The sequence below is a fragment of the Aethalodelphis obliquidens genome, unplaced genomic scaffold (assembly GCF_003676395.1).
Source record: "Aethalodelphis obliquidens isolate GAN/ISIS:26980383/991018 unplaced genomic scaffold, ASM367639v1 scaffold28, whole genome shotgun sequence".
Taxonomy (NCBI): domain Eukaryota; kingdom Metazoa; phylum Chordata; class Mammalia; order Artiodactyla; family Delphinidae; genus Aethalodelphis; species Aethalodelphis obliquidens.
In genome coordinates, this window is record NW_020837972.1 from 12,526,345 (window position 1) to 12,551,485 (window position 25,141).

General features: G+C 43.9%; 1 protein-coding gene across 9 annotated transcripts in view; it reads right to left on the reverse strand.

The window, feature by feature from the left end:
- Positions 1–21,770, reverse strand: part of FBXO21 (F-box protein 21) — a 58,836-nt gene extending 37,066 nt beyond the window's left edge. For 5 of the 9 annotated variants that reach the window (XR_003436718.1, XR_003436717.1, XR_003436716.1 and 2 more), the window contains exons 1-9: positions 21,510–21,770; positions 20,496–20,631; positions 18,518–18,612; positions 11,967–12,088; positions 8,953–9,099; positions 8,516–8,652; positions 7,414–7,550; positions 3,625–3,804; positions 2,411–2,543 (exon numbers count right to left, since the gene is read on the reverse strand). Coding sequence is in view for 5 of the 9 variants with exons in the window: in XM_027124701.1 (XP_026980502.1) it covers positions 2,411–2,543; positions 3,625–3,804; positions 7,414–7,550; positions 8,516–8,652; positions 8,953–9,099; positions 11,967–12,088; positions 18,518–18,612; positions 20,496–20,631; positions 21,510–21,748 (1,326 nt within the window). In the remaining 4 variants the exon portion in view is untranslated. The remainder of the gene's footprint in view (positions 1–2,410; positions 2,544–3,624; positions 3,805–7,413; positions 7,551–8,515; positions 8,653–8,952; positions 9,100–11,966; positions 12,089–18,517; positions 18,613–20,495; positions 20,632–21,509) is intronic. The other 4 variants (XM_027124700.1, XM_027124702.1, XM_027124704.1 and 1 more) reach the window with 4 other exon arrangements.
- Between the last annotated feature and the right edge of the window lie 3,371 nt (positions 21,771–25,141).

Below are 25,141 nucleotides of genomic sequence, written 5' to 3' on the forward strand. Positions count from 1 at the left end.
AGAGAAAGGTTTAGCAAGAAGGCGTCATGGGCTTCCAGTTCACGTGGGGGAGGGCTGGGAATGGAGCCCCATGCTCTGCGCAGCGCGGGGGAGGCGAGGGGGAGGCCATCACAAGGACCCTGGCCAGGCTGGGAGAGAGGGGTAAGGTGGAGCCGTGGGCAAAGCCGGGGGCTGTCGTCGGAGGCTTCTCCTTCTCTTTTTTCAAAGATGAGGGAGACCTGAGTATGTTTAATGCTGACAGTAGAAGTAGAAACAGGGAGCTGCAGATACAGAAGAAGAAATAAAGGAAAACTTAGTAGTCCAAGGACAGGCAGCAGGTTGGATCCAGAGCACACGGAGTTTTGCCTTGGAAGACTGAGGGACATCTTTTCCACTGAATGTGGAAAATGGAGGGAAGGGATAACTACGGATCGGAACAAGGATGTAGGTTTAGCAGCAGGAGTAGAAAGTGCCCTTCTGTTGGCTTCTTCAGAAACAATCTCGCCTTGGCCCTGGTCCACAGGGGTGAAGCGTGTGGGTGGGCTGTGAATCTGAACGCCTGATGCCATCAACTTCTGTGCGGGAGACCTTGGCAAACTACTTAACTTTTCTCGGTGCCTCGGTTTCATTGTTTGTAAAAGGGCAAAAAACAAAACAAAAGTAGCCACCCCAAAGGGCTGGCAGAAGGTACTGGAGGTGTGCAGCACTGAGCTCTCCCAGCCGTCCCCACCACTGGAGGAACCTACTTCCCTGTGCTCTGAAATCGTTCCCCGGCCTTCTAGGGCCACCTCAAACCCTTTCTCCGGAAAGGACCCTTTTCTAACTGCTTCCGCATCCCCTGGAGCCTTCCTCGCTTTGGGCCCCAGCTCTCCTCCACTGTCATGGGGTCCTTCCTGCAGTTACAGCACAGTTCATGGAGGCGAGACAGTTGCCACACGTGGGGAAGGAGCCACTTTCCCTTCCTGAGCTTAGATGCAGGGAGTGTCTAGGTGCCTGACCCCAGCAGCCCATGAATGGTCATCGTGGGGAAAAATGTTCTGCGTGTGACAATTTTGGAACTTGTTCCAGTGACATCTGCTTGGAAGGAAGGCAATCCTGACCATCTGAGGAGGATACCAAGGAAATTCCCCCAGAGGTAGCACAGGAGCCCTAAACTGAGCCTGTCATCAAAGGGAAGGATGCCAGGGCTTCTACAGACGTTCCTCCCAAAGGCGATGTCAACCCTACTCCTTCTAAGGCTGATGTGTAATTTAAGTACAGAATCTACTTATGAGGAACCATGCATTTTACAAATTATCATGAAATTCCTGAACTAATGTACAGTAAAAAGTGAAAGGAATTAGTTATGTATGTCCTGGTATCAAAAATAAATCAAGTAAAAAATAAAAGTAAACTATTCAATTCTGGACAAGGTTGTGGGAAGCAGGTGGTGACCTTGGTAGAGAGCCTAGTGTTCCAGTAACTCTTCTATCGCATCACATGGGTGTCCTGGGAGGACAGCCACTGCCTGGGCTGTAGATGACATCTGAAGACAGGGGCTCAGGGATTTTCCTACTGACGCATCCTTTCCTAGAACTACGGTAGATCTTTGACACTGTGAATAAATGAGGCAATGTAAATCTAAGCAACGGTGAGTCACTGAGGTTATTTACTTTCTCAAGGAAGATTTTACCACTCTCTAGTGACAGGGCTGATGATTTTATGGTGATGTTCCTGTGAGAGCTTAGAATTCAAGTCTATGACCCGGCTGTCTAAACAAAGTGGACTATTAACATATTCCCATGGCCAAGCAGGGGCATGATGGGGACGAGCAGCTGCTCCTGCACTGTGCTGCATGGCTGGAAGCATACATGTGCTGCACCCGCAGCTCCTTACCCCAAACATGGTGGCCTCTGACAGGGCTTCCTGCTGGCCAAAGGGGGCGTCACAAACCTGAGAGAGCCAAGTGGAACAGTAAAACCCAACAGTTTCCAAAGGCATAAGCAGTCCTAAAAGCATCCAGCAGCTGGACCTGAACACATCTGAGACCTCACTTTCCCACGCCACGCAGGGCTACTTACATGTGGTCAATTTAGTTGCTAACAGCACAGCTGGAGGATGAATATGGAAACTTCTGCTTCCCCTTGAGAAGGGTGGCTTTGGGAAAATACATCTTTGGGGCACCAGTGGGTGAGAGGTAGGGCCGAGGCCTTGTGGTTCTGGGAGTTTAAGGCACTGATCACAGAGAGAATGGGCAATTCCTGGCAGGATAACTAATTTTTAGTAGAATAAAAGGAGACAAAAAGTTAAATCGATGGGTCAACACCAGGAGACTGTGAATAAATCTGTGTTTATCCTCCAGGTTAATACAAGGATAAACTTGTAAGCGCTGCCTCTCAGCTAGGATTTCCCTCTCTAAGGCAGGTGCAAAGCATCAAAGTAAAATAATTACCTTCTCTGGCCAGATGCCCAGGTGGAAGTAGAGCCTGGCTTGGAGAAGGAGGAGCTGCACCTGGTCCGGGTACATCGCCAGGTACAGATCCAGGGAGTCCCTCAGGAGCTGGTACGACTGGTCGATGCCTTCCCTGTGGGGAAAGAAATCTGTGTTTTATCCTGTTTGCTTCTGAGCTAAGACCCTCTTTATCAAGGCCCAGATCTTAAAAGTAATGGACACAAATCCCACACGTTCTCTGATTCTGATACTTCCTCTCTTCAGCAAAGTTACAACACTCTTAACAAAAAAAGATACACAAGAAATAGAAATTTCGTACTCCACTAAGTTAAAATCGTAACCGTTTTCCTTACAGAGCCACCTTGATAACACTGTACATAAATTAAAAATGGACTCTGAATAGGTGGAGGACTATTAGGTCAGTGAAACTCTTCTAGATGACACTACAGCGGTGGGTACACATCATTACCTGCTCGTCAAAATCCACAGAATGTACACCATCAACAGCAAACCCAATGTAAACTATGGACTTGGAGTGCTAATGACGTGCCAAGGTAGGTTCATCAACTGTAACAAACACCCTGCTCCCAGGAGGGGGGTTGTTGAAATGAGGGAGGCCGTGTGTGTCCAGAGGCAGGGGGTAAACGGGAACTCTCTGTACTTGCTGCTCAGTTTTGCTGTGAACCTAAAACTGTTCTTAAAAAAATAAAGTTTATTTAAAAAGAAATTCTGCCATTAGGCAGAAAACTAATACTCCAATCTATAAATTTCTATTTTCCCTGTAAGACAATTTTCCTTGGACTCAGAAGCAAGACTGTTTCATACTTCTGTTTGTCCTCTTACCTAAGTGATAGAAAGGTATAAATTCCAAGACAGCAAAGCACTAGGAGGTGAAAAATAATTGTTGCCAGTCTAAAATATTCTTGTTACTGGAGAATGCTTTCAGCATTTATAAAAGAGAACTCGCCCAAGTCCACTGCAAAGATCTCAAAGAAAAGTCACTCAGCACATCCTAAGTCTGGATAGCATTACATCAAGGGAACTAGTTTTTTCCCATGGTGGGTAGATAGCTGCAGCTGTCCCAACTGTGCCACAAAGCATCCGCTGCTTCTCTGTATCACAGGTAGGCTCATTAAATAAAATTCTTTGTAAGTAATTTGCACCTCCAAAGACGCACACGCCGCGGAAGTACTGGAAAACCAAGAAAACCTTACCGCTTTCCCAGGCTTAAAAGGTTTCCCACCATTCGCTGTAACACCTTCTTTACGTTCACCACCCCATACAGCGCTGCAGTGACATGCTGGCCGATCAGGTATTCACATTCTTTCACTGTCAGCTGCTTGCCTTTCCCAAAGGCATCTATGTAGATGTAGTCAAAGATGTCCAGGGTTGCCCTATCCAAAGAGCACACGTAGTGAGTCGTATCTCAGATCAGAGCTGAACAAGTCAATATTTAAAACCCCATAATAAGTAGCTCAAATCAGAGAATGAGTGTTAACACAGTGGCATTTCTACTGAAAATATCAAGGCCTTGCCCAAAGTCTGAAATCTGACCTCTATACACACTCTGCTGTATTAAGATTGCAGTACACTGATACTTGAGAAATAGCACTGGTTTATGCCATTTAATATAGTTTTTTAGAGAGATTAACTCTAAAACTCACTGCCAGGCCTATCTATCAGAAGTCTGGTTGAGAGAAATGTTTCTGGAATGCCTGAGCCAGTCTATTAATTTCAGAGAGTAGCAGCAGTTAACGTCTGCGGATCCCAGGCCCCTTGAGGCTGTGATGACAGTTATGGGACCTGGGGCCACAAGGATTCTGGCCTCAGCTCTGCAGATGCGCTCGGGAGGCTCAGGCTGGGACCCTGCTCCAGACCCCGGAGAGCTGCGTCCCTGGCCTCCACCTCCCACTCCTCCCATGGAACCGCCCTCCACGACCCGAGCTCTCGCACGTAGGGGTGGCCCACGCCGAGCCGGGCTGGTAGGCGGTCACATAAGCAGGTTCTCACCTCAGGACCTCTAACGATACTGCATTCACCCTACGAGGACTCCTGAGGGATTGAGGTGGGACTTTGTTTCAGGGATAGCTGTGTTTTTTTTCTTTGAGCAACTGTTTCACTTTGATAGAGACTTTCTCTTCGGCAGCTAAAAAGCCCAGTCAGATTTCTTCTCAGTCGTATTAATAGCCTGCCTTTAGCAAGACATATATAATTGTTCCAGAAATAAGGAATGCTCTTCAACCCTTTTTTTGGGTCTAGGAGAACCACACAAATGCACACAAGTTTACAGGCAAAAATCCTAAACAAAATATGAGCAAATCAAACACAGCGAATGTATAAAAATCCACATGAGTAAGTCAGATGCTCCTTAAGAATGAAAGGAGGACTGAACGCTAAAACATTTCACCACATGCAGACTAAAGGAGAAAAACCACATCCTATCTGTAGACACAGAAAAGAAATTTGGGGGAAAAAAATCCTAGTTATTAATAAAACTCTTAGCAAATTACGACTTTATTATTGTTTTTTCCTTTTTTTTTAACCGCACCATGTGGCATGCAGGCTCTTAGTTCCCCGACCAGGGATGGAACCCGTGCCCCCTGCAGTGGAAGCGTGGAGTCCTAACCACTGGACCGCCAGGGAAGTCCCAAATTACAACTTCAGAAGGCAGCTTTGATCATCTCAATGGAAGGTACTGCTCCCAAACATCATGTTTGAGATGAAATTTTAAAGTCATACCCAAGGCAGAGTGCCTGCTATCACTGTTTCTATTCACTGTGTCCAAGAGGACCCAGCCAGCAGAATAAGTAAAAGAGACACAAACATACAACAGCTGGGAAAAAAAAGAGGAAATAAAACTGTCGCAATTCAGACAATATGACGGTCTACATAGAAAAGCTGAAAGACCTAGCAAATTATTAGCACTAATAATTGATCCAGCAGAGGTGCTGATAATCAGACCCAGATCTAAGTCATCAACCATGTCCCTGTGCACCACCAATACACAGACAGCGTAATTTAAACAATTACCATTTACAATAGCAACAAAAAGTTAAGGTACCCAGGAATAAATCTAGCAATATATCAAAGAGCTGGATGTAGAAAACAATAAAATATTTTTAAGGACATTAAAGATGACTTAAACGTGCAAGGAGATGTGTTTACAGACAGACAGACTGAGCAGGGAAGCGCAAGCAGGCCATACGCCTCACGTGAATCCACGAATCCAGAGGAGCTCTGGGCCCAGCTACCATACCAGAGCTTCGAGGCGCCTGACAAACGGATTCTAAAGCTGCACATGGACACCAGGCTAAGAGGAGCCAGGGCAATTCTAAAGGACCCCGTGGGGGCCTCGCCCCACCAGTCATTAGGACTAACGATAATGCCACAGTCAACGCGACACTATGGTCTTGGTGCAGACAGAGACCACGGGCCCGAGGAGCAGTCCAGTCAGGACGCAGAGGGCCTGCAGCCCAGCAGCTGTGCGCTCTCCCGCCAACCTCCCGGCCTTTCCCCAGCGGGCCAGCCCTTTATGGGTCTCAGTGTTTGTGTCTGCCAGGTGCTTGGGGTACTACCAAACCACTTCACTGTTCATCTGCATTGTGGTGTATGCTCACTGTAGCCTAAAGAAGGAAAAACAATCCTGTTACCACACACAAATGTGCCCGGCAATAGGTCACTGTGGTAAGTAACATGGTAATTGGTGTTTTAAATGCTTTATATCACGCAGAAATCCTTGGTGGACCATTATACAAGCATTTAAGAATATTTTAGAGATATTGGGGGAAATTGGTTGGGTTATTCAGGGAGAGGGAATGAGCTGAAAAAGCACTTTTCTCATTTAAAATAATGGAAAATGGGTGCCTGCTATCCAAAAGAGAAACCATCCAATACATTTTAAGGAACAGATTATATCTGGGAAACAAGGGAAGCCTGTACTCGCTATTCAAGGAAACATACACATGTAACGAAATATTAAATTTGCATGGAAATAACAAATACTTTCAAACTAACTGGCGGTTACCTCTAGAGAGAAGAGGAGGGAAAGGGATAAGGAAGAATACCGAGGAGCCGCCAACTTACAGACAAGTTTTATTTCCTAAACCCGGAGGTGGAAATATAGAGACCAGCATGAGAAATTCCACCAGGCGTGTAAAGCACTGGGTTCTCTCATTTAACCCTCCAAACCACTTTATGAAAAACATTAGCCCCATTTTACACAGGAAGAAACTGAGGCTCAGAGGAAACCGAGGTCTAAATTCAAACTTCAAAGCTCAGCTACTTTCTATCATTCCACTCATCACTTCACCGAACAGTACCACAGCCAGTCATTAAGAAGTAGTTTGAAGTAACAGGATGTAATTAAATAACTATGTTTCTTTTCCCTCTAGATGGCACTTTTAAAGAGACCCGTCTCTCTAGACTATAGCTGAAAAGGAGCTTTATGTCCAATAGGACACCAGGTCTCAAACAAGAGAACAAAACAGAACTCATTAACCTGGTCTGCAAAATGTGCATCAGGTCACCAACCTTGCCTAAAAGGAGTGCCACTGCTGAGAACCTGAATATCTGCTTTTGCACATGGATGAAGAACTTGGGCCCAGTTCCCTCTCCCTTGCTTCTCCCTCCCTCCTTCCCTCTCTTCTGGGGGGAGATTTTTACGGAAGACTGGGAAGAAACAGTTTCTTTAAGAACTCTTTGTACTGATTTGCTTCAGAACAAAGGGACTCTGAGATTCACATAAGATCCTGAACTCTTAGTCCTGTTCTTTAAAATTAAATGTTTTCTCTGAGGTAATTGGAGATTCACATGCAGTTCTGAGAAATAAGACAAAGATCCAGAGCGCACTTCTCCCACGAGCAGATCGCGGACGTGGATACAGTCAAGAGCAAACCAGTTCCATCACCACCCTAGGCCCCCTTTTAACCTCCGTTGTTACATCTCCTCTCAGCACAGTGGAAATGAATCCTCAGGGCAATCATGATGTGTCACGGATGGCTCACCCTTCTGCACCTTGGCACCACCTTAGTAAGAAGTGACTGGGGAAGTTGACAGGCTCCAGTGGGACCCCCAACTGCCGGGCAATGGTCAGGTAGAGCAGAGACATGCTGATTGGGATTCCAGTTCTGCGGATTAAAACCTAGCAGAGAAAAGAAGGCTTTAGCTTCACAGAGATGAATCACACCTTCTCACCCCTTCCCCACACCTTCTCAGTGGCCACCTACTGTGCATCAGGTGAGAGGACAGGTTTTCAGGCTTAAGTGGATGAATATTTCATTTACTTAGATCAGGGCTCTCGGACTACAGTCCATGGGCCAAATCGGGCCCACCAACTGTTTTTGGATGGCTTGCATAAGAAGAGTTTTAATATTTCTTTACGTTTAAAAAAGTCAAAAGAATACTATTTCATGAAACATGAGAACTGTATGAAATTCATATGTCCATGCCCACATATGACATTCTACTGGAACACAGCCACATGCCTTTGTTTCTGTATGGTTTGTGCCTTCTTTCGCTTGACCATGGCAGAACCGAGTGGTTAGGACAGAGGGTACGTGGCCTGCAGAGCCAAGGAGAATCACTGTCTGGCCCTTCACAGAAAAAGTGTGCAGACCTGTGATTTAGGTCCTCCTTCTTCTAGGAAGAACGTAAGGCCATTTCAGATAACGTGTGTAAGATATGACAAAAGAAAATACAAGTCTCATAGAGAGCAACAGAACAGATACGAAAACAGAGACAAGTAGGAAGCAAATAAAAAACAAGCATCAATGACGTAGCTGGTCATGTATTTCCTCCAGTCTTCCTGGAAGCCAGTGCAAAAAGGTTAGTTTCATAGTTTAGTGTTCACAAGATGCAAACTGATCACACTGAGTCGGAGAAGTCCTATTTCTAGTCAGGAATTTACTTCAAGGGTTTTCAGAGGATGCTCTGTGATGAAGCAGGTAAAAGCCACAGCAATATCCTCACAGTAGAGGCAAAAATGAGTTTCACTGGGCACTGAGAGATGAACAAAATCTATTACTTGCCCTCAGTAACTGTACAGTTTATCAGAGATAAGCTTAGTATATATATAATTAGTATATTTTCTATCATACACATATTTACCTGGTGCATATATAAGTTTAGGGCATTATAGTAATCCATTCGGTTCCCCTTGAACTTCAGTTGGTCATAAAGGACGTAGTTCATGGCATCCAGCACCTGGCTCTGGAGTTCTATTTCCATTATCATGGAGGATTCACCTGAAATACAGAGACCTACTCTGAGGACACAAGCACAAATAACGTTGTGACCAGTGTCCCAAATAACCTTTAACATGCAGACACTGGCAATGTCCTAAGAATATACATCAGGTGTTACCAACCCAGGGTGGAAAAGACAATACGTATTTGAGGTCTTTTACATCATCCAGGTGAACATGTGGTTGTATCATCAGTCGATTTTTTGGGACATAATGGGAATGCACTGCAGAATTCCCCAAATTAATCAATTACTCTACGTTTTCTTTTGCAAATACAGCTGTATTCAAAGCAGTTCCACACCTGCCTTGAAGGCCAAGCTGGGGTGGCGGCTATTTATGCCCCGGAGGGTTTTGCAAACAAGCTCCACGATGCTGTCAATCTGGGCCTGAATGTCTCTGAGGCTGATGTCGGAGAGAGGATTGCAGTACTGGTCAATATACACTGCACCTGAAATGAACAAGAATTACTGAATAAATTCCTCCTTCCACCTTCTCTTATCAGTGGTCATTCACCCCAGACTCCTGGGGCCACAGCTCTTTACACCACTCCTCCAGATGTGGCTCCTATCGCGGATGTCAGGTCTGGCTGCTGCTAATACACTGAGAAGGAGCAACATTCTTACAACAAAGAAGATTACATTTCGTTATTATTTTTTTAATATACCAAAACTCTCTCAGAGGTCATGGACTCAGAAGAACTGTGTGATACATGCCGTATCTCCACAGTCTACTAGGAAGAGAAATAAATACCATAAAGGAGATCTTTTCAAGCTACTTCTCTGTCCCTAATTTTCTTACAGTTCAAAATCCAACAACTCTGAAAACTTATAAGACAGTTCATTGAGACTTAAAAAAAAATAGTTGAAAGCCCTCAATGTCAGATATACCATTTCAACAAATTATTCCTCTGAAAGGTGAGCTAGTAAATGGACTTTGGAGATAACTGGACTTTGAAATTAAATAGTTACACTCAGGAAACCCACAGCTAATAAGTTGTACAGAGCACACCAGAGATACTGTCTCTCAAAAATCACTACTCTTCACCACCTTAGGTTACTTTTTAACCCGAGACCCAGTGGGCTAACCTGCTCATCTGCTATAGGACGTTTTCACTCGGGAAGCTGTAGAGTCACTTTAAATTCAAGGTCTCAAACCAGCTCAGGACCTGGATCCCCTACTTACACCCCAGTGGGTATCAAGAGACCTGGACACCAGCCCCAGTTCTGCCACCAGCCAGGGAATGGCTCCTGGGTCTCCTCGGGACTCAGTTCCCCCACCTGTCGGCTGAAGGGCTTTATGCTGCACAGCTCCGCAGCCTGTTCTATCTGACTGCTGCTTCTTAGCCTTCGTCAACGGCATCAGATGGTTCTAGTTGGTCACCAAGGATCAAAACCCTGGTGCCAATTTCTATTCACTCAACTAGTTAAAAACCTTCAACAGCTACCCAATGTCCACAGCACTGATGTGAACGAGCTGCTGAAAATTATAATATTACTTAATATTTGAAAGATGAAAGAGAAGTAATTGTTTTCATAAATAAAGCTTGTCAAGTTATTCCTGACTGTGGAATAAACACAAGATGCCTCTTAACTCCGGGATGCATATGTGAAGATTCCAGGGTGGTGAGGATATTTTATTTTAATGAACTGAAGCAGATACTTCATGTCCTTCTGGATGGTATAATCAACAAGATCAATCAATAAGAATCTGCACTACACACTGTGGAGGACAAGGAACACAAGAAACACAGTGACTATTGAAGAAACAACCTGTACACACAGGAAACAGAGAGGATGGACAGGGTTTACTAGCCGCCGCTACTGCAGGTCTGAGGCAGTAAAATCTGCAAGTGTTGCAGGTATCAGGGAAACTTCATGCAAGTGAAACCTGAAATGAACTCGGAGGGTGAGTAGGATTTAGGAGGGAATCCTAAGGAAGAGGGATACCTCGAATGAGGAAGTGAAGCCAGGTGTATGTGTGTGGCGCCAGCGAGGATAGTGGCCTGGCTGGAGCAAATGGGACATTTTAGAGAGTGATGGGGAAAGGCCTGACTGAATTATGGAGGGCACTGAAAGCAGGCAGAGATTTAATTTCACAAAGGAAATCAGCTGGCCACGTCGCAGGCTCACATGGAGTGCTGAAAGGCTGGGTTTCAGACTAGGCCGGCACTGCACGCCGGCTGACTTGAGAGCAGGAGGGCGTGATGCCCATGAAAGCAAGTATTACTTAGAAAGCTGCTGCTGGGAGAGGTGGCAACAGCCTGCGTGAGACCAAGAACAGAACGGAGACACGACTATGAGAAACGCTGGAAAGGAAGAAGAATCAATGAATTGGGTAAGTCGCTGGGAGTAGGGAATGAAAGTGAAGGAAGAGTCATATCTGTATTTCATAACCATAATTTGTGGGAGTGTTTGTGTAATATGCTAGGAATTTAAAATAGTTTTTAAAAAATGAAGTCACATTTTGTTCTTGCTCAACTCAGTAGGAACAGAAAGTTCTTCCCTTCATCCTGCCTGTCCACTGGACTTCTTTCCACTCAGTTCTCATTATGGACAATGAGACTCACTGACACGCAAGAACATTTTGTCCTCATTAAACTCCAACCAGAGAGGTTAAGGGATTTGCTCGAGGTCACATGGAGACAAAACTGGACACATTTATTTCTGATTTGAAGTGAGGTTTCAAAGCTTAGAGAGACAGGGAATTAACCTCATTAGTTAAAATGTCAGCCTCATGCTTTGAACCGATGATGCATCTTTAAATTTATTTATTTATTTATTTATGGCTGCGTTGGGTCTTTGTTGCTGTGCACAGGCTTTCTCTAGTAGCGGCGAGTGGGGACTACTCTTCGTTGCGGTGTGTGGGCTTCTCATTGTGGTGGCTTCTCTTGTTGCAGAGCACGGGCTGTAGGCGCGTGGGCTTCAGTAGTTGTGGCTCACGGGCTCTAGAGCGCAGGCTCAGTAGGTGTGGTGCACGGGCTTAGCTGCTCCGCAGCATGTGGGATCTTCCCGGACCAGGGCTTGAGCCCATGTCTCCTGCACTGGCAGGCGGATTCTTAACCACTGCGCCACCAGGGAAGCCCGATGGTGCATCTTTATAAACACTGTCTCTTTAGCTGAAGCTAAAGATTCTGACCAGATCTTAGCTCTGAATTTAATCGTTCTGCCTACCTAATTGATCAGACCATACAACCCAACCTCCAGAGGCCCATGTAGCACAGTTTACTTTTCCACTGCTTTTCCATCAGGGCCACTTTCACTGCTGCTCTTAAGGACAACTCAGCTGCCTATCAAAATATCAGTGTTAAAGTCTCACCTTCAAGATATGATTCATAGTCATCAGGCTGCTGAAGAAAAGCCTTAAGATTATTTAAAATTTTCTGTTGTCGTAGGTAATAAAGAATTTTTTTGGCGTAGTATTTCCAGGTCAAAGCTTTTCTGGAAAAAACAAATAAACAAACAAGCAAGCAATGAGTCAATAAGAATTAAGATATTAAAATTCTCAATTATCCATTTTTTTACTTCACACTAATCATACCACGTTAAGAGTCTACTTAACAAGAAAAGTATAATCGGCTCACAAGCATATAGTACTTATCATGGAAGCAGACAGCACAATTTAGGGTTTGGCATTTGTAATTTAACACTAAATTAGCTGTGCTGAAATTCAAGAAACAGTTATCCATTTGGCTTCAGATTTACTAACAGGAAATGAAAGAGAAACCTGAGAAGTCAGGGGAGCTGGGTGAGTCTCAGGAGACAGGAGAAAGGCATTTGGAAGCTTTCTGGCCGCTCGGACCTTGGGCTGCTGCTTTTCTCCTTCTACACTCACTGCCATCTCATCCAGTCTCAAGGTTTCAGACACCATCCATACTGACACCCCCCAATTTATTCTCCAGAACAGGTTTTTCCCCTAAACTCCACACCTGTATATCCAACTGCTACAACCACATCCCACTTCAGTATCTGATGAGACCTTAACTTTCTTCCCCTCCTAGAGTCATGCCCATCTCAGATAAAGGCAACTCCACCATCCAGTTAGGACACCCTCGGAGCCATCCTTGACTCCTTGCTTTCTCTCACAGCCATATTCAATCCATCCACCTATGCTCTTAGTCCTATCGTCAAAATATATCAGAAATGTGAGCACGTCCAACTCATCTAAACCACCGTCCTCTTTTGTCTGTATCATAGCAGCTTCCTGCTTTGATCCTTGCCCCTCACAGTCTACATTCGACATGGCAGCCAGAGGGCGCCAGGTGACATGTTAAGTCATAGCACAAAAATCCTCTGCCCCAAATTCTCCAATGGTTTTCCACCTCGATCAAAGTATATAAAAGCCCAAGTCCTAATGATGACCTAAAAGGTCCTTTAAACTCTCGCCCCGTTACCTGTCTGCCCTCAGTTCCTGTATCACCCTCCCCACCCAGTCCAGCCGCCAGCAATGCTGGTTTCCCGGCCGTTCCTTCCTCACACCTGGCTGGAGTTCACCTTAGGCCTTAACACTCAATTCCTCCTGACTAGAACATTCCTTCCCTGGGGATCTGCAATCTGTGCCCTCATCTCCTTGCAGGTTTTGACTGAAATGTCGCTTTGAGTAAGGCTTTCTCCCACCATTCTATTTAAAATTGTACCCCCCCCCATCGTTCCCTTACCCTCTCCCCTGGTTAATATTTCTTTATAGCACTTCTCATTTTCTAATATAATTAATATCTTAACTTTGTTAAGCATCTCTCTTCTCCACTAGACTGTGAGCTCCATGAAGGCAAGGTTTTTTTTTTTTTTTAAGCGTTGCTCACTGCTGTATCCTCAGCTCCTAGAATGGTGTCTGACACACAGCAGATGCTCAGTAAATACTTGCTGAATGAGTGAAACTCTTCATCAGATCTCCCAAATATGCACAGGGATTATGGGAAGTAGGAGGGAGACAATCAATGATTAACTTATTGGCCTGGCTTCATAAATAAAGGACTCTCCAATCTTCAGGGAGTAAGAGAAAATGAGCAGACCTAGGTTTTACTAGCTTTTTAACCTTTGAGCTGTAAAGTATACCAATCTAGAAAATCACATGAAACAAACGAATAGCCTAATGAATTATTATAAGGGAAACACCCTTGTATCCACCACTTAGGCCAGGAAATAGAACTCTGCAGAAAACCCAGAAGCTCCCCATGGGCCCTCTCCTCCCCCCGTGACAATGATCACAACCACACCTCAATGGTCATCACTACCTTGCTTTCCTCTAGAGTTTGCAAATGTGTATCCCTAAACACTCCAGACTAGTCTGTTCACATGCTTTTAAGTCTCTTAATTCACAGGATCCCCCTTCATCTTTTTTCCCCTTGTATTTTATTTGTTGAAGAAACCTGGTTGTTTGACCTGTACTTTCCCATAGTCTGGAATTTGTTGACTGCATCCACATGGTGTAGCATAACATGTTCTTCTGTCTTCTAAATTCCTGTAAATTGGACGTAGAGGCTTGATCAGATTCAGATTCCATTTACTTGGCAAGACGACTTCATAGGCGGTAGTGAGTTCCACAAGGAGGCAATCATGCCTTGGTTGTCTCTTTCTGTGATGTCAGCAGCCATTGCTACTCAAAGGCCCAGGTCTGTTAATTCATTAGAGGCCATGAAGTGGTGATGTTCTAATGCAGCCATCCCTTTTAATTATTAGCTGGAATACTTCTATAAAGAATAATTTCCCCTCACCTACTATTTGGTCCCCCAGTGGCATAGTATGTAGGAAAAGGCAGGATAAATATTCACTTCTTTCCCTTTATCGTTTTCCAAAATAATAATTTGGGTTGTTATTATCCTCCAAAGGTGACCAATTAGTTGTTGTTAAGTATTATTATGAACTCATGGAGCTAAACATATTTGCTGTATTTCCACCCATTCTAGTTACTGTCCACACTGATGCTCAAATCGCTACATCTTTGGCCAAAGGAAGCCTCTTCACGTTGGCCCCTGAATACTTCTGACATGAAATATTGCTACTTTTCTCGCTACCTGGTTCTAGGCTTCCCAGATGCTTCCAGGGTCATCTTTTACATTTCCTGCTCTGGACCTAGAATCAGGCGTTTCTCCAAACACCCTGGCTGCTTTTGATGGGGAGTAGTATGAAGACCACAATCTGAGTGCTAGGGATGATCATTTCTACTAGGTTGGTTATTGTTTCTAGACCTTTTCAGTGGGCAGATACGAAGTCTAGTGTATAAGGGTGTGTACCCACACACACACACATATACCTACACGTATTTAAACATAAAATATCTCATGAATTCATACTGACACATCTAATTCAAATTCAGAACTATACAGTTTTTACCTTCTTCTGTTTTGTGTCTATATCCTTTTTTCCTCCAGGAGAATCCTGCTTCTTCAGGACACCAGTGATGAGCTAGAATACCACATCATCACTCATTGCTTTATTCTACCTCGCTCTCTTCTATACACACACACACACCAGCCTCAGAATAACAAGACCAATATTCTTATCACCTTGATGATTCCTGAAAACACCTAAATATTTTGTTCACGATCTCCCCCGTCCTCTGCTCATTTCTTCTGGACAGCTGTGTTGTATCTACACTGTCAGGGCTTACAGCCATCACATACAATACTTTTTCCCCTATCACCTGTCACTTGGATTTAATTCTACAAGTAAATATGTATTTAATGTTCACCACTAGTTCTTGCATCAGGGTCTCTCTAGTTATTTTGGTTGTCTGAAGCTCATTTTCTAGCATATTTTTCAGGTAGGGCTAAGAAGTCCCTGAGTTCTTTCAAGTGGATGAGTTTTTCCACAGCCCTTACACTTGGAAGTCAGTTTGGCTGGATATAAAAATACTTGGCTGACATTTTCCATCCTTGGGTATCTTAAATGTGTTACTCTTTTTTTTCTCTGGCAGAGAGTACTGCTGTTGAAAAGTTTAATGATTTCTGATTTGTTCTCCCTTATAAGTGGCTTTGTCTTTTTTGCCTGGATCCTCAAAGGACTTTTCTGTCTTTAAAATCTAGTAGTTTTACTGAAATATGTCTCAGTGCTGGTCATTCTGGGTCAATATTCCCAGATATAGTGTATGCCCTTTTAATATGTTGCTTCAAATCTTTATTTGTAGGATGTACTCTTCTTTTAAGACCACATAGAACACCATAAATGTAAACTGTTTTTAAATACCCAGGGACAGGTGCCTTAGCACCAACTACCCTTCTTCCTTCCTATGCTTTCCATATCCAAACAACAAGCATTTGCCAGGAATGAATACAAAGAGGGTCCTTCATGAAAACCGTCATCCCCAAACACTTACAAACATGAGAGTATTCCTTATTATTAAAAAACAACCCCGTTTTAGGTTCAAAATACTTGTCAGGCCAAAGGGTAATGTACTTATGATAATTTCTAAGACGACTATAACGATACACACTTTTAGTGGCTGTGCATATTTAGTCTCTATTTTTTTTTTTACCAATCTGATAAGGAAAAATGCAATATTTCATTGTTATTTAACATTTCTTCGAAGAGTGAACTTAAAAGTCTTTTTACTTGACTGCCAGCCACTTGGACTTGCTCTTCTGAGAATGCTGTCCTCTTATCCTTTGTACATTTTTCAATTTCTTTTTAGAAATTTTAAGGATTCTATTGACTTTGTTTATGGTTTCTTTGGTCATACAAGTCTATTTGTTTAATTGCAAAATCATTTGTCGTTATTTTTTTTATTGCTTTTGCATTACCAGTCTTGGTTAAGGAGGTATCCCCAGATTGTACATGAAGTCTCCTATTTTCTTGAAGGATTTTCATTGTGACAGTTTTAAATTTTAGGTTGTTTAATCTCTTGGAATTTAATTTTTGTATATGATACAAGTTTTACTTTCTTCCAGATGGATATTCAGTTATATCCAATACCATTCATTAAATAACCCATCTTCTCTCCTCTGAGTTTAAATATATTAAATTATCTGTTATGCTGAGACATGAATTTGAATTATCCTTTGCCACTGATGTAGCTATCTATTTTTATTCAAATATTGTATTGTTTGATAACAGGTAGTGTCATAATATGTTCTAATATCTAGTGATGCAAGTTTCCCATTGTGATTATTTAAAAATTGTTTTTTCTGGCTCCTGTGAATTTACTATTCTGTATATGTTTTATGACAATACTATCCATTCAAAACACACAGAACTCTCCCCTCCCAAAACTCTTGTTGGATCCTAACTGGAAAAGCACTAAGTTTATGTATTAATTTTGGAAGAATCAACATTTTCATGATGGTAAGTCTTCTTATTCAAGGACATGTTATCTCTTATGCTTTTCAAACAACATTCTATAGTCTGACCTGGGAAACCCATCCCCAGGAATCTAATACTCAGAAATGAAAGCACTAGGAACACCACCCTCCCTAGTAACAAAATGGAGAAGAAAGTGGTCACCCATTAATGGGGGATGATTAAATAAGTTATGGTATACACTACAAAACAGTATGCAGCCATTAACAAAAGTGAATTTGATTTTTACCGTTGATTAGGATAGATTTCCACGGGGCAATGTTGAATGAGGAAAAAAAGATATTGAAAAGTACCTATTATTTGATCTCAGTTTTGTAAAGTGACGATCCCCCTCCATCCGCATGTATATCATATTAGCATGGAAGCAAACAACCTAGGTTGTCATCATAAATTACGGGAGTGGGGGCTGGGAAGGGCAGTGCAAACGGAGGGAGAAGGAAGGAAAATAACAACATAAATAAGAAAAAAAATAAAAGTCTGCACTAAACATCAAACCAAACCCAAAACAACCAATAAACTGAGTATGTATAATATTTATGTATCTAAAAGTTTATGTGTATGTATGTAAAAAAGCCAGGTCGACTTTTATTTTTAAGGCTGCACAATCCTGACTATTAGATCCCACTTCAATTCATTTATAGATAAACCAAAATAGAAACAGAAAAATGACCTCTGCATCAGAACTCATCCAAGGCCTAGAATAGTGACACATCTTACCTCTCCCCACAGCTGTTCCACTGATAGATATTTCTCTCTCCTAAACCCCCTTGAAAACAACAAGAAAAATGTCTTGCTCCCTGTTTGTGAGACATTTCACAATAATCTCTCTTAAGGAATATGTTAAACTAGCACTCTTATCTTCCATCACTAGTAAAGTTTCTAGAACTTTTAGAGCAGAAAATCTTTTTCGCAGGTTAAGCTTAACTTTTTCCAGATAAGCTGGAAGCCAAGTCATCTTTCAGGTAAACTGGAAATTAACCTTCACAGCAGAAAATATAAGGCATAAAAAAATTTAAGCAACAACCAAGTGAGAATGGATTCTTCTTAATCAGGAGAGAAAAAAGGCTCAACCAAATATCTATAATGTTCATCGCCAAAGTAAGATTACTGCTTACCAGAATTCAGAAATTGTAAAAAAAAAAAAAAAAAAAAATTATCCATTACATTAAGACATATGTAAGAAATTTTTTAAATTTTTTAAATTCAACTCATGACAGGCAAATTTGGTGGTAGTAGATGAAGAGATGACAACAAAGAAAAGATAATCTGTACTACCCAAATGATATACAGATACAAGTACCCAGAGCACAGTATTTGACCCATAGGAGGACTAAATATTAATTCTCCCAAAAGGATTTTTGCACCATTTCTTTAAACATCAATTGTCTTGGTGTATTTACCTTATATACACGGAATTTTTCAAAAATATAACTATGGCAACATGAATGTAACATGAACTATTTGGAAATACATGGACCACAGTTCAGTCACATACAAATTACAGCAATTAATTCTGGGGTTATTATTAAAACACACAAACAAACTAACAAAATCCCTGATAAATCTACAGCTTACCTTCCTTCCATATTTAGGATACACACCAGTTCATCCTCAAAAAATATCTCTGGTCCCTCAAGATTCTCAATGTCACTAAAACCGTTACAAGGGACCTATGAAGAAGAGACACAAAGAGGCCTCAGTAACGAGTAAGAATGTTGTTGTCACTCTCACACACAAATCTGAGTTGCAAACAAAGCTGCTCATTTCTATGGAAGTGGTTAACACCTCTCCCACACTACCTTGCACCACCCACCCACTAGAGGTGCAAAGGAACATGTGGAGTAACAATCATTTGTTCAGATCATAACTGTTAGCTGTAAATGAATTATATCTTCAAAGACTGGAATTTCTGAAAGCGATAACTTACATCGGAAATGAGAAGAAAAATAGCTCTGAAATGAGGACTAGAAATACAAAAATCTCCTAATTCACAACAACTATTCTGTGCAGTCTACGTTGTATTCAACTAGGAGTGTAGGGCCAGGGAGAGAAGTCCAGTGCTTTGGGCAACTCTTAACCGACTGGGCATGTTTCTCCTCTGTAAATTGAGGTGGTGGTACCAATGAGTTTTAAGTTCCCCTTGGTTTAAAATTCTATTACTTCTCCCACTTTTCTTTTTGAAAGTAGCCAGGAAATTTCTTGTCAACCTGTGTGCATGTTGAGAACACAGGAATACAAGGGTCCTGAGCCAAAGTAATCATCCACCCACAGATCAATCCTAAGTATACTCCTGTTATGTTCAAAGTCCTTGACACGCTTCTAATCAAGCAGAGGTACAGGGAAAGAGGGAGCTGGGGAAAAAACACAACAATGCATTATTATTAGACAAAGGCACAGGCTGTTAAGTATGCATACAAAACCAGCTGGACTGTAAGTAGAGACAGCAAACTAGCAGCCCATGTCCAAGTGCATTAAACACATCCAGCACCCACATATATGTATGTGCAAACACATGGAAACCAGAATGGAATACCTGTGATGATGAATGCTCTTAGCCAGCGTATGGCTTATCCAAAGTAGGACATAAATTCTGACCATTCTAACATGAACAAACATCTATAGAAATGAATTACACTAGGAAATAGTTCGTTTTATTCTCTATAGGGGAACAAGTTCAAATTTGTCCAAAGTTCAAATTTTCCCTTTCAAAACTTGAAAAGCCTTGAAAACATTTCAAAACGTATGAACTCCATTAAGCAATAGTAATTAAAATCAGAAATAGGAATTAATCTTTAGTAAACCAGGATAGTAAAATAAATCAGACTGGCTCCATTTCTAGACCTCTGATCAGAAATAAACTTAAAATATTAGCGTGGACTATTTTCCAGAATTTACAAAAAGTTAAGAATCAGGAGCCGATACAGAAACTTCTGTGAGAGATTCTGTGGAAGGGAAACCAACCAACCAACCCATGCACTTCAGCAATATTAAAAAACAAACAAAATAACTTTCCAGGGATAATGAATACAAGACGATTTAATTGAGGGAGTAATAATTCTTGATTTACAGGGATGTCTTGATTTTAGACATGTCTTAATCCTCTGTTACCTTAACAAATAATGCAGTTCACTACTGGTTAGAACCTGCAAAGCCAGAGAGAAGAACCATATTAATTTTGGCAACGCTTCTGGAAAATAACTGGGTGAAATCTGTATACCCCCAATCGTGTGGAGGTTGCAAAATACACGTTCAACCCAATTAAGGAGAAACAATGCTGATCACTGCGCCGCGGGTCCCTCCTTCCCTCTCCCTCCCCCTCTCCCCCCATTCTCTCTGGCTTTAGAAAAGTAAAGCTGGCAGGGACAAATGGCTTCACGTTGCTGGATAGCAGGAAAAGGACACAATGACTCTTGCAGCCATCTAAGTGAGGAAGGGATTGTGAGAGCACTGAAAAGGGAGATAGCAAAAAGAGCTGGATGAGCTCATGCCTACAGACCCAGACGCAGACACCACTACCATGCAAATGCTTAGAGCTCCATCAACAGATCCTTACGTGCTCTGAAAAGAACCTCTTTGAGAAGGAGGCTACAATCTTCCGGGCCTCTAACCCAGCTTTTTGCCGAACTTTATACTCCTCCAACCAATTGACGTAGTCGGTGGGGCTGTAGTGTTTCATAAGGGAAGGCCACCTACAAGGAGAGAAACACCCCCTCAGCTTAAGAGAGCCTCAAAGGCAGACAAACACGAATCAAAGGCAGCCTTGGAAAACAGGGAAAGCGGTTGGGTTTAGGGGTCAGAGGGGCCCTGGCGATGGACCTAGTTCAAATCTCCACCCGGCACGCACGCACTCGCTTACGGCGTGACCTTGGCGTAGCAGTATGAATACTGTGTTTCCACTCCCCATTTATAAAATGCGGACGGTGGGAGCAACAACAATCATAGTGATGACAATCACAGTCAACATTAATTGCGCGCCTCCGAAGAGCCGGGCCCTGTGTAAATGCTCCCTATACATCAGCTCATCTAATCACCACAGTAAAAGGTAGGTCTAATCAACACCGTTTAAAGTCGATGAATGAGGCTCAAAAAAGGGAAGTCGCTACCCCCAAGGTCGCACGGCGAGTACGCCAGGGCCAGATTGTATCCCGGGTCCCACACCGAAATCTGTGCTCTCAGCCAACAGCCAGGGGAGGATGCGCCCGCTTCCTCAAAGGGCTGTAAGCAGCACTGCATCACCCAGTCCGTGTAAACATTCTAGCACAGAGTCGGGCACAAAAGAAGCGCGCATGATGGATTAGCCGTGATACCACGGTCGTCATCCTTTATGGAGGGGCCGGCTGCTGGGCGCTTCCCAATGCGCAATCTGGACACCGGCGGGTCCGCCTGGCGTGGACCGAGGGGCCGGCGGCCTGGAGGCCTTTGTCTGTCTGTCCGCGGGAAGGGGTCCGGGGGTGGGATGCGGGGGTGGGGTCCGCGCGCGGGCAGGGAGGTGGCGGCTCCGGGCGGCCAGGCCCGGGCCCCGGGGGGCGCAGAGAGGGGGCGCGGGAGGCATGGGCGGCGGGCTCACCTCACCCGGAACTGCTCCTTCCACACCTTCCCGCTACTCTGGCACAGCTCGCGCAGCCGCCGGCAGGTGCTGGAGACGCGGCCGATGTCGGCGGCCGTCAGCGAGCCGCTGCACAGGATGTACTCCAGCACCTCGCCGGGCAGGTTGACGAGGCAGCTGAGGCCCGCTGCCTCAGGCGCGGCCTCCTCCGCCAGCGCCGGCACCACTTCCATCGCGCTGTCGACCGCTGCCGCCGCCATCTTGTCCGCGTACCTGGGGGCGCCGCGCGCGCGCGCGCGCGCCAGGGCGCCCCGCTTCGCCCCGCCCACCCGCCTTGAGGGGTGGGCGCCACGGTCGCCCCACCCACGCCCGTGGCCACACCCCCTCGGCCCCAGCTGCTCTCGAAGGGCTGAGCTGTGGCCAAGGAAAGGAAATGCGTTTTGGAAAATAACAGCGCGGTGGGGCCTGGAAGCTGTGAATGGACAATAATAGTGGCATCCATGTTTATTATGTGTGCGGAGCGTTTCCTGTCAATGAGCTCGTCGGCCCTTACAAATAACCCTATGAACTGTTCTTCTCCCCAAGTTACAGATGGGGAAACTGAGGTTCAGGGAGATAGATGGACTTGTTGGGAGTCCCTTGTCCTAGATTCTAATCCAGATCCGCTTGACTCTGCTTGACTGTATGCTAAACAGTAATATGCTGTAATAATAACAAACTTAATATTCATGAGCGGGTGCCCTGCCAAACACTCTAAATCCGTTCTTCAAGGACGCCTCATTTGAGCCCTCTGCCATAGGTACCACATTTTATATACGTTCTACAGATAAGGAAAACCTGGCTCATAAAGGTGGGAGTCACTAGTTGAAAGTCACAGAGACAAAAAGTGGTCGAACCTGGATTTGAATCCTCCAAACAGGAGTTCCCATTCACCTGTGGGTGGGCACTCTCTTACTTCCGTGCCTGCACCTATTTATTTATTTTTCCAACTCAGTTTAGTTTCGTGACAGGCCCTGGGCTGTGTGCCTTGGGGATACAGAGGTGAATAAGACAGTGTCCTTGCCTCCCAGGAGCTCAAAGTCCTCCCCCGCCTCTCTCCCATCCCCACCCCCTGTAATTTACCTTGTCCCCTCCCAAAGTTTCCGGCCTTGGAAAGGGCCAACCATCCCTCCCTTCCTGCAAAACTGGAACCTGCTGCCATCCTTGCGACCTCTCTTTTCCTCACCCTCTGTATCCCAATGCCCCATAGAGGATAACATATCCAAGCCTCCATTTCCACATCTATAAAATGGGGATAACAATAGATCTTCCTGTTAAATGAAACAATACATATACATCAGGTCCTGTTGCTGCATAAGAAATAAACCCAAAGCCTAGGAGCTGAAAACAACCTTGTTTTTGTGCTCTTGATTTTGTAGGTCGGGAAATGGGGAAGGGCTCAGCCGGGCAACTGTGAATTGGAATCAGGTGGTAGCTCCAGAGTCTCTGCTTTCAAGCACTGCATGCTTTCAAGATCCCACAGGGCCTGGAAAAAGTGTTGAGATCTTAAAGTGTGCTAGGAAACACTACCTGTATTCAAATGCCCAACAGAGGTTAAGTTCTCTGTGCCTCAGTTTCTTCAGAGAAACTTTTTTGTGGGAACAGGAAAGCAATTCTCTTCTCTAAAAGATCACTCCTAATATTTCTCAAATCTATCTCCTTCTCTGTCTCCTCAGCCACTGTCCCAGTCCATGTCTCCAGGGTGGTTCTTAACAGTTCAGGCCTGGCCCTGAGAATATGAATATCAGCCTTGGTGACACGCAGACCTCGGTAAGGTTTGCAGCCCGTTAAGTGGAAGGCAGACCCCCACAGCTGCACAGGTGGTTGGTAAGACATTCTTGTGAACGACTATGCATTTCTTTTCAATGACAAATTAAAATTAAACTCTCCTGCCGATCCAGAAAATCCTCTCCAAACCCTAGGAAAGGAGAACAGTTTTATTGTTGAACAAGCATTAAACTAGATGGTGATGCACATCGCAGGTAACCTGCTAATGAGATTACAAAGACAGAAAGAAATCCCACCCTTTTGTATACAGCCAAACATTTCATCATGTACATGCTTCTGAGATTAATGGTGGCTTGTAAATTACCATTCACTTAAAAAGTAAGAGGACCTGATCACACTTTGCCTAGTTTATTCTTTCCAAGTTCATCCTAAGGTCACCTGGCAAATGGGGTACACATTGTACTACCTGCCTTTGTCTCAAGGAATAATAAAATTGCTCATCTTTGTGATAAGCTGGTGGTTACAGCCTGAAATGGAGTGCTTAGACTCCCACATCGCAGGGAGAAAAGGACACTACCTTTCTTGATATTTACATTTCAAAGAGATGGTTCCCAGGCCCTTAAGAGAAACATTTCTGGGCTGTGACATTGGCAAGAGGCTTATTTAGCGTTTGAAAAGATTTGCAAAATGTACGGTAGACATACAGTGGAGTAGTATTCAGCCATAAAAAGGAGTGAGGCACTGACACGTGCAACAGCATGGATGAACCTTGAGAACATGATGCTAAGTACAAGAAGCCTCACACAAAAGGGCAAATATTGTATGAGCCCACTTCTGTGAAACATCTAGAATAGGCAAATTCATAGAGACAGAATGTAGATTAGAGGTTTACCAGGGGCTGGGAGGGAGGAGGGAATGGGGGGTTATTGCTGAATGGGTACAGAGTTTCTGTTTAGGGTGATGAAAAAGTTCTGGAAAGAGATAGTGGTGACAGTTACACAAGAGGAATGCCCTTAATGCCACTGAATTGTATACTTAAAAATATTTAAATTGTGGGGCTTCCCTGGTGGTGCAGTGGTTAAGAGTCTGCCTGCCGATGCAGGGGACACGGCTTTGAGCCCTGGTCCGGGAAGATCCCACATGCCACAGAGCAACTAAGCCCATGCACCACAACTACTGAGCCTGCGCTCTAGAGCCCGTGAGCCACAACTACTGAGCCCATGTGCCGCAACTACGGAAGCCCAGGCGCCTACAGCCCATGCTCCACAAGAGAAGCCACCGCAATGAGAAGCCCGCGCACTGCAACGAAGAGTAGCTCCCGCTCTCCGCAACTAGAGAAAGCCCATGCACTGCAACGAACACCCAACACAGCCAAAAAAAAAAAAAAAAAAAATTTAAATCGTAAATTTCCTGTTATGTATAGTTTACCATAGTAAAAAAATAAAAATAGCACCCACAGAAAAGATTTACATCTGTATCAAAGAGACAGAGGAAAGATTTACGCATACAGAATTTGTCAAGGAAATACTCTAAGAAAGGAAGGAGGGAATGTGTCTCTTTCCATTTTGGCAACAGGGAAAATTCTAAGTTTTTAATGTATCCTTTCGCTGAACTGCTGACTGTATTTAACACAGAGCTCATCCCCGCTACCCCAGTTCCTGTTTAAAATGCCCTAGCAAAAGCCCAAATCCTTGACTCCCCAGAGTTCCTCCTGGGTGCCCTCTCCCTGCTGTAGCAAAAGAATAACCCTATCTTTGTGGACCATCGGTGTATTTCTGGTTATCTTTGGCTGGAGGACTTCGACGTTCCTCTCCCACGAGATCGCCACAGTCCAACTAGAGAGACCATTTCAATCCCCCTCAACATCTTCTATGGCTTTCCTCGTT